The sequence below is a fragment of the Ammospiza nelsoni genome, chromosome 3 (assembly GCF_027579445.1).
Source record: "Ammospiza nelsoni isolate bAmmNel1 chromosome 3, bAmmNel1.pri, whole genome shotgun sequence".
Lineage (NCBI taxonomy): Eukaryota > Metazoa > Chordata > Aves > Passeriformes > Passerellidae > Ammospiza > Ammospiza nelsoni.
The window spans coordinates 7,988,557-7,998,592 of NC_080635.1; the positions used below are offsets into that span (position 1 = coordinate 7,988,557).

The 10,036-nt window shown below is 41.5% G+C and overlaps 1 protein-coding gene across 4 annotated transcripts in view; it reads left to right on the forward strand.

The window, feature by feature from the left end:
* TP53BP2 (tumor protein p53 binding protein 2) overlaps nucleotides 1-9,945 on the forward strand; it is a 58,618-nt gene extending 48,673 nt beyond the window's left edge. For all 4 annotated transcript variants that reach the window (XM_059467307.1, XM_059467305.1, XM_059467306.1 and 1 more), the window contains 4 exons: nucleotides 230-363; nucleotides 1,371-1,537; nucleotides 5,063-5,262; nucleotides 9,139-9,945. In XM_059467307.1, the coding sequence (XP_059323290.1) occupies nucleotides 230-363; nucleotides 1,371-1,537; nucleotides 5,063-5,262; nucleotides 9,139-9,180 (543 nt within the window). In that variant the 3' untranslated portion in view covers nucleotides 9,181-9,945. The remainder of the gene's footprint in view (nucleotides 1-229; nucleotides 364-1,370; nucleotides 1,538-5,062; nucleotides 5,263-9,138) is intronic.
* The last annotated feature ends 91 nt before the right edge of the window (nucleotides 9,946-10,036 follow it).

The following is a 10,036-nucleotide window of genomic DNA, read 5'->3' on the forward strand; positions in this document are numbered from 1 at the left end:
AGTAAGCTATCAAGATCCTGTTGCTCTGAACCATACTGTTAAAGGGAAGACTGCAAGCTTAAATATGAATCTTGGTGCAAAGTTGGTAGTGAACGTAGTCTTTGTGCTCATGTCCTTCCCATAAATACATCACAAATTCATATTTCAGAACAAGTGATTTTTGTATGAGAAGAGATGTTTATTCCAGAGAGTTTCACCTGAATGTGATTGTTCCTTTTTGGCTGGCCAGGTGGAAGATCCTAGCATGCCAAATGATGAAGGAATTACTGCTCTGCACAACGCTGTGTGTGCCGGGCACACGGAAATCGTGAAGTTCCTGGTGCAGTTTGGGGTGAACGTGAATGCTGCAGACAGTGATGGATGGTGAGGCTTTCATTAAGTGCCTCCTTATGGATGTTCTCCACTAGAGTCAGGACTTTGGAGCTGCTGCAGGTCCCTCACAATGTCCCTTGCTTTTCTCCTGTGGAGCTGGCAATGAGTTTCTTTCCAAAGCACAGCAACAGCAGTTCTTTGTGGGGTATCATATGGGACTGTGCAGATGGGAAAATAGGGAAATTAAAGCAATATTCCCTGTATGAAAAAGCCATTGTAGGGGTGTGGACACAGTTGTCAGGAAATTGCTCTGTTTCTTTGAGGTACTGGAGATAGCTTATAATGAGCCTTATGCTGAAATTCCCAATATCCTCTGTGAGATAACCTATAACTTACTCATGCTCTGGGCAGTATCTAGCCCTGCAAAATCTCCCCAGTTCTTTGTCCAATAATCAGCCATCTTGAAACTAAAATAAAGTGGAAAGCCATAACCTTCAAACAGCCTTGCAGCTGATAATGTGTTACAAATCTTTTTTACAAATAACTAGGGAGATTATTTATGGAAGGCCAGTGCAGTGGGTAGTGATTTTACTGTTATTTCTGCCTATAACAGAAGTGCTTGAGGCCTGAAACTGAGTAAAGATGCTTGTGCTCCCTCAACCTGAGGGGTTATCACAATTGCATGCACTTGTCACAAAGTCAAATCTCAAAGTAATTATCTAGATTGTAAGAGGCATGATGTCAGGAAGATTTCTGAGTGGATTTTCAATATTGATTAATTGTTGAATTTTTAGTGCCTTAATGAATGTTCCTAAAATGTTAATGGATTACAGAAAGGTAGAATAACTGGAAATCTGTATGGAAACTTAGCTTTAGGGCTCAAGCAGCTCTCAGTAGCTCCTGTTCCCTGTGCAAAGTGATTGCTTTTGATGTGCTGAGTTAGGTGCTGTGCTGGGCCGATTGCCCAGGTCCTGCAGGCTTGGGTGCTGTTTGCTCCCAGGGCTCTGTGAGCACTCTGTGAGCAGTGGGAGTGAGGTGCCATCTTTGTGTGCTTGCAGGACCCCTCTGCACTGTGCAGCCTCCTGCAATAACGTGCAGGTGTGCAAGTTCCTGGTGGAGTCGGGGGCAGCCGTGTTTGCCATGACCTACAGCGACATGCAGACGGCCGCGGACAAGTGCGAGGAGATGGAGGAGGGCTACACACAGTGCTCCCAGTTCCTCTATGGTGAGTGCCAGCCTGAGCCCTGCAGCACCCCAGGGGCTCCCTGCTCTCGGGTTTTGTGTTGCTGGAATGGCTCCTGAGGGATTAAAAAGTCTTTTTTGCCAGCCCCGTGATCGAGGAAGAAATTGAGATTCCTCAACTTCTCGAGGTTGTTTTTTTTCTCTTAACTATTACATTCTTTTTCTGACCCACTGAGCTCTGTCCAGCAGGTTGGGTTGAGGCACACTGACCACCTTCAGGCTGGTGTTATCTTTTAATACTAAAAACTATGTGTACTTTATTTACAATAATTTTCCAATACCTATCACCTATGTTAGACAGTCTGTCTCTGCCCTAAAACAATCCAAAAGTGTCACCATCACAGCAGAAGATGGAGGGCAAGAACAAGGAGGACAGGACACACCCAGATTCCTCCATCTTGCCTCTTGAACGCCCATTCTAAATGCCCAAAATTCTACTTTTTCACCCTGTGATAAATTCACTATCATTCTACTCAAACCCTTGTGGCTTGTAAATCTTCACTGAATGAAAGTTGTTAATTTTTTCCATCTAAAAATTGAAGGCACAGAGGTCTTTGACTCTGTGCCAAGGTCTCTGAGCCCCCTGACAGGGTCTGGAGTCCTCCAGGGTAGCCAGAGCAGTGTCCTGGTTTCTGACACCTCTTTGGGCATGAGGAGGGGTGAGTTGCACACTCAGCTTAGGTGCCTGTGCCTCTTGGAAAGAGAGGGGTTTTCACCAGCTTCAGCAGCTTCCTCAGTTCCATTGAGATTAACTTTGTAATACCCTGTGGAGGAGAGGTGAGTAACAGGAGGTTTCTTTATATAAAAAGCTTTGACTGAAGCATGTGCACTGACAGATGCACCACTTAGGTGAATCTTGCCACATAAGAACTTCTTTACATGAAAACAAAAGTGGTATGGATATATCAGTGGGCAGTTTGTAGCTGTTAGCTGGTGTCTTGAAATGGGTATTTCCTAATGTGCACCTTAGAAGCAGAAAAGATAATGCCAAGTTCCTGCCTTGATGGATGTTAGTAAGTATTGAGTTTGACTTTACCTTCCTTTTTTCTTCACTTGCATTTAAAAAGAAATCCCATATTAAGTTTAGATTTTATTCAAATAGAAAGGCTACAGAGATACTATCTTTGAATGGAGAAAAGGAATTCCCCCTAGGGTGTGATGAGTATTAGGCAGTGAGGTTTTACATTACTTTACTGTATGTTTTGTGTGTAATGAGGTTTTAAATTACTTTTCTCTGTTTTGTATGTAGCACATGTCCCCTAGGCACACACCAGCTGGTGTGTCATCTCTCTGCAAGAGGTTAGAGTAACAGCAATGTAACACAGCAGAAAAAGCTGTAAAACTGCCTTCCTGCTTTTGTGGCACAGCTGAGAGCTGAGTTTCTCTAAGCTGCTCCTAAGCCAGGAGATTTCAAAACAGTCTGTCCAGCTGTCCTCACTAAGCTTGAAAACTGTGTCTTTGGTGCCAAATATACAGTTTTCTCTGTAAAGGGAGGAAGCCTTTTTAACTGGCATCAAAATTTGTAGGCTAAGCAAAATTCCATTTGGTTTTGCATCCAGACTCTGAGGGAGGTCATCAACACCAAATACCCAGGGAAGATTGTAGGATTAGATTATAAAAAAAAAAAACTTGTCTAATATTTTAAACTGGTTTTAACTCAGACATTAATTAAGAGATGTTATATTTGTCTTGAACAGCTCTTCAGGAATTTGTCTAATTCTTAGATTCAGATAAATTGCCCATGAGATCCTATGAAAGGAGGTCCATTGTCTCATTATATACAGCATGAAGAAATCCTTTCTTTTTGTTTGTGGGGTTTTTTATGACCTGCCATCCAATGATTTCACTTGATACTCTGTTTTGTGTTGAGTTAGGAATCTTCTTGTGTTATGAGATACTTTTTGATGGGTCCTGAAAGGACTGTAAGGCTTTGGCCTATGAAGTTTGACCAGTTTTTCCAGATTGAAACCACTGAAACTATATCTTGATGGTATTGGTTGTTCAGCTACCAAAGTTCCAGAAATTAATCTTATTGCTAAGACTGGTTTTGCTTGCCTGTAGTTACTGTAAGAAATTATTCCCTGCCTAAAACTGCTTCTGTAAAAGAAGTTTGGGAATGTGTATCTGTTTCCAGAACTGCACTAAAACCTGGCCCTCTAAACTCATTGTTAAGCTAATAAACCCTGGTGTAATTCATTGTTCCACCTCATCTTTTTTGTTGCAAATGATGTCCAATATCAAGTAAGAGGTACAGGTAGATTTAAATAAAACCAGTCATCCTTTAGCATTGATTAAATTACAGGTTTGATGCTGCTGAAGTATGGAAATTTTCACTTTGTTAAATGGAATGCCTGTGCTGGCTCTGTTTGCCCCACTACCCTGGTGTGATCACAAACACCCCTTTAGGACACCACATGTATTGTGTGAATCTTCTTTATCTGCTTTGAATGCTCAGTGCTCAATCTTCCCTGGATGCAGAGCATGGTTTTGGCCATGCAAAGCAAGGGAAGAGTTTCTCTGAGCAGAGCTTATCATGCACTGGCAGTAATTTAAGTAAGTTATGTGCTGAGCTGGTGTGCAGAAGTGAAGAATTTGATTTGAGCAGATGTAGGTGGTAATAGATACTTGATGAAAAGGGAAATAGTGTGCAGCATACTCTCTGCTCCCGAAAACACCAAAACCAACCAAAAAAATCAGAGTAGAATTCAGTATTTTAAAATAATTACCTAAGAGAAAGTCAACTGGTGTACAAACTAAGATACCTTTTCCAGTTTTCTGCCTAGAGGCTGAGGAAATGGGTACAGAAAGAAGAGTCTCATCTCTGGCTACAGCTGTAAAATGAGGAAATTCTAAATAACCCTGCAGGGTGCTTGTGTGTACTCCAAACCACCTTGGTCCAGAAATCCTTTATCAGAATTGTGTTTCTGAAGGCAGTGTTTAAAACGACAAAAAAAAAACAGTGTTAGAAATTAAGAACTACTGAGATAACCAAAAGCAGCTGCAGAGTAGCAGGCAAATCTCTCAGGTACAGGGCTGAGATGCAACTTGCTTTAAAGTTCTGAAATAAAATGACCCAGGTGGCAAATGACACCACAGGCATCAAAATGACAGTGGTGGTCAACCCAAGCAGGTGTTGCTATCTGTCTGTGACAGAAGGAGATTACTGTTGCACTAAGAGTATAGAAAGTGGTTCTTGCTTATCACTTAGGTCTAGAAGGTGTGGACACAAAAATACAACCTTTTATCAGTCAGTGCTGCTCTCCCCATTTGCCTTGTAGTTCTTGAGCATGTGTAAGGAAGGAATCTGTCTGCTGTAAGTAACTTCACAAAGCCACTTCTTCCAGGGCCAGCTCTGAGTAGGCAGCATGGTGCCAAGTAGGTAGGAATTTTGTTGTTTTTCTTTTTCCTGGACTGTCTTCCAGTAAAAATAAAGGAGTCTTCCCTCCCATCATCTTTTTTATTTATATCTTTCCTTCTCACTTGAGCTGCTCTGTTTGCAATGTTGCAGGAGTGCAGGAGAAGATGGGGATCATGAACAAAGGAGTGATTTATGGGCTGTGGGATTACGAGGCTCAGAACGATGACGAGCTGTCCATGAAGGAAGGGGACTGCATGACAATCCTGCGCCGCGAGGATGAGGAGGAGATCGAGTGGTGGTGGGCACGGCTCAACGACAAGGAAGGCTACGTGCCCAGAAACCTGCTAGGGGTGAGTCCTGGCTGCTTCCAGAGCCAAAACCCCCCCATCCCTGCATGTGGAGTGTGCACAGCATTGTGTTCTCCTTGGGTCTCTTGCATGGAGGTGCAGCTTTTAGAGTCGGGAGGAAGGGGGTGACATTCTCCATCTTTATTTAGCGAGTTGAACGTCTTGGCAGAGGGGGTTAACAGCCTCTGTTTAAGGTACTTACCCAGATTAATGGGTGCTGTAGGAATGTGCCCCCTATTGACTGGAGTGACAAAACTATCCTTTGTCTCCTTGGAAAGGAAAAAAGCCCAGAATTTCTTTCCTCAATTAGCAAAAAAGGCCCCTCATAGGATCTTGGGGACTCCACCTCGAGCTTAAGGAAAGCCAATTAGACAGGAACCAAAAAATCCCACCTAAGCAATTTACTAGAAAAAAGAGAACAAAGGAACCAATGGCTTTTGTGGGGTGTTTTACCAGGAGCAAGAACTTCTTGCACCTGGCTCAGGTTTTCTTTGTAAAGAGTTTTGTTATTTTGGCTTTTATTAAAACTTTTCTGTTTCCAACACCACCACCACAGAAGCCATCCTGCTGATTTTATGCCTTCTAAGGTAGCTGAGCTATCTTGGGTGTGATATAAATCTCCAAGAGCTTATGAGACCTGGCTTGAGGAGACCATATATCAGGGTGCCCATAAGAACAACATGTATCACCACCCTGCTATACACAGCAGGCCCTAATACCAACCTTGTCTCACCACCTTAGAGAAAAAAAACCAAAACCCCAAACATGACATGTGAATAAGGCTTTCTTGAGCATGTTTGTGACTGTCATATTTTCTGAAAAATCTCTTTGCCCAGGATTTCTCTCCTGGGAAGCTGAGAAGCCTCAGAGAAAAAGGAAAACAATATTATCTCATTTGTTTCTCTTGTGTTTTGCTGCTTTGGAATGTGGCTGGAGATTGTTTATCCAACATGTGAATTGTTTTTACTTATTGGCCAATTACAGCCAAGCTGTGTAGGACTCTGACAAGAGAGTCACAAGTTTTCATTAGTATCTTTTAGCCTTCTGTCTGTATCCTTTAGTATAGTTTAGTATAGTATTCTTTAATATAATATAAATCATAAAATACTGAATTAGCCTTCGAGAACATGAAGTCAAATTCATCATTCTTTCTAATGATGGGGGTCTCAGAAAATACCACACATGTCCTCAGGCACATGGGGTGATTTTAGGGCTGTCCTGTGTAGGGCCAGGAGCTGAACTCAGTGATTCCTTAGGGGGATCCTTTCCAACTCAGGATATTCTGTGACTTTTTGAGAATTTTCCCTGTTTCAAAAGAGTGATGTACTGGCACAAAGGGCCTTCAGAACTGAAACCTGCATGAGGAGTGAGTCATGAGTCCTTCCCTGTGTACACAGGGCACCTTTTGATCCAAGGAGATAAGCACTGCAAAAATCTAGGTTATCTTTATTTTCTAGTGTTGGAAAACAGATTACATAGCTCAGTAAAGGCAGATCTTTGTTTTCTCCTATGCTTTTAAAATAACATTTAACTACATGTCTAAGGCCTTACATGAATGGCCTCTCCTTCTCTTATCACCTTTTGTATTGTCTTTTATAAAAAACAACAGTGTACAAATAAGATACTTTCAATTATGTCCCTGTATTTCTCCTCATAGCTGAATTGCTAGAAAATGATGGCAGATGGACACATATATAAAAACTCCATTAAGCTTTTTTCTGCAATTCTAGTTGCCCTGATGCTGGAGATAAGAGGTTCTCCAAGATTAACCACTGTGAATTTTAGCTGATTGATGTGTGATGCTTGAAAGAGGCTGAGCCTCCTTCCTCATGCAGATAATCCTTAAACTGGTTGGATTTTGCAGAGCAACTCTGTCTAATGCAAGATCAGTTTTCATGTCTGTACCATTTCCAGGTCAGGCCTACACGCCATGTGCTGTAAAATCCTGCCTAACATTGTACTCCTGCTCAGTTTTTTCCTCTCCAGAGTAAACATTTCTAAATTGAGAGCAGCTATTAGCCCTGCACAGTAAGGTTAAAATGGCAGCTTTTTGATTTTTGCCTGCCCTGGGGTGAATAGTGCATGTAGTGCTTGTTCATAAGCTTTTGCTTTGAGCCTGAGCACAGGTGTGGAAGAACACCAGGAACATCTGTGTTTCTAGGAAAAAAAAAAAAGGCACAAGGCAGCAGAGCTTAAACTGGAGATCAAAACTTACCTTTGTAAGCACAACACGATCCAATCAGAATCTATGGGGAAAACTTCACAGTATTTATTAACTGTGACACTCCTGCCACTGAAATATCCTGTGGTGATTCTCCAAAGCAATTACTGGCCTTTTAATATAGCAGCTGAATTCTAATCTATGATTAGAATAGATCTGGTAGATTAATATATTCTTACTTTTATCATAGTTGCTTTTATCCTTTTGCAGCCAGGTGTACTGAATAAAAACAAGGATTAAATTATCTGTATCAGTGCTCTACCCTTCTTAGAGACTCCCTGGCTCCCTGTGCTAATAAGATAATTCTGTCAGGTGCTGTAACTGGCTGACTTCATCTCTAAGAGTAGTGAAATCACAGCATGCTGAGCCACACCTTGTGGAGAAGTCATTGGCCTTGGTCTTAGTCCCTGAGAAAAGAATAAAGTCAGAGTCTGGTTAAAGAGAGAAGGAGGCAGCTTTGAGGAGAGCTTTAGGCTGTGATGGAGACGTGCATTGCCAGTTAGAGCACAGAGGATTCATCTCTCCTAACTGGGTGAAGTGTCTCCTCCTATTTTCACATGCCAGTGGCCATGCTGTGCAGAACAGCTCCCTAAGCCCTTCCAAGTGGGAGCCAACAGCTTCCCAGGCATCTTGTCTATTGTGTTTGCTGGGAATGTCCCCATGAAGGCAGGAATGATGAATCTGACTCCATGTTCTCAGAAGGATAATTTATGACTGATATGATATGATAGAATACAGAAAGGATACTTAGTGAATGCTAAAAAGATAATAATGAAAATTGGTGACTCTCTCCAGTCTGGACACAACTTGGCCCTGATTGGTCAATGAGTGAAAACAACTCACACCAGAATGCAATGAAACAATCTCCTGTGGGTAAACAATCTCCAAACACGTTCCACATGTGAGCACAACACAGGAGAAGCAAATGAGATAAGAATTGTTTTCCTTTTCTCTGAGGCTTCTCAGCTTCCCAGGAGAAAAATCCTGGGTGAAGGGATTTTTTCAGAGAATGTGAATGCCACACTTGTCCCTGCTGTGTGCTGTCCTAAGCTGTGTCCTGTCAGTTTTCTTCTGCACCCCTGTGTGTGTGACCAGAACATGGCCCAAGGGCCCCAGGCTGGCAGGGACCAGTTTCTGCTGGGCAGGTCATTCATGGAACTGGCCACCCACCCTCCACTCTCTAAAACCCCTCCACTTCCATAATCCTTCTGCAGACAGATGTATCCAGCTTGCCCAAAGCTGTACTGCCATAAAAGCTGATAGGTGAGAGAAAGCAAACCAGACTTCACCTCTCTGGTCCTATTTAAAAAACGGGGAACAATCCCACAGTTCACTGAACACAGGAATCTCTTGACTTACAAAGCCATGTGTTTTTCCTGGCCCACCCATGTGGGTAGAGCTGAAAGTACTCAATTATGTGCTGTTCAATACCTTCCTTTTGTACTGACACAGTTAGTATTTTTTAAGCTTGTCTAAGACTGCTAAATTCATATTTATCAGTGCCCTGGGTGTTTTTTATAACCATGCTTTTGCTACTATGGGTTACATTAGAATTGTAGCACCAAAGAGAGGGGGCTTTTGTTCCTTTATTTTTCTTTTAAAAAGAGTAACCTTTTAAAGTACTAAAATTTTAAACCTCATTTCTGTTTTACCCTCAGCTGTATCCAAGGATTAAACCTAGACAAAGAAGCTTGGCATGAAATAGTACAGAAGCCAGATTCTTGAAGTACTAATCATGGATAACTTACAGAAAAAAAGGTCCAGTTTGTGTTGGTTCCAATATCATGAGACTTATTTCAATGACAATGTAATTTGAAAGCTATGAAAAATGTGCTCTGAAAACAAATGAAGGATTGATGCATTAGCAAATGGATGAGGGCATTGTACAAGATGAAATAATGCTTACAAGCAAATGAAATTCTGCTGCCTTTGGTCAAATCAAGCCATTATGTTCAAGTACCCACCCAGCTGTCTTCAAACATGGCAGAAGAGAATTTCACTTCTTTTCTGCATTAAATACCAGGACCTTTTGAAATTGCCATTGAAGGAATCATCATGAAACAGACAACTTGGCTTTGTCCAAATTTATCCCGAGGCTTTTTCCAGATGGGAGAAATTGAAGTATGTGCATAGCACCCAACTGCTTATTGCTGGAAGCAGAATGTTTGTTAAAAGAAGCTAAAAAAACTGAAGTGCATCTGAAGAGTGACAACCACATGACCAATCCATTAAGCAATAACTTTTAAAAAAGCTGTAGCATCTTAGAAATTTTATGTATTCAAAATATCATGTGCTGTAACAGAAATGTAGTTTTAGATTCCTCTTTTTACGAAGAGCCTCATGTATTTATTGTATTTTGTACTTGAAGACTAAGTGTAGAAACTTTCTGTAGTCCTTGACAATGTACTTGTTTTTACTCTACTTGTTTACTTCACCATTAAACTTTGTCTCCTCTTAAGCTTTAACTCTGGGTATTTTAATAGCGATTTTTATTAGAAATGTTACTAGCAAGACACTGTTGTTGAACATTGCGCTAACTTTGAGCTGCTTCCTGTA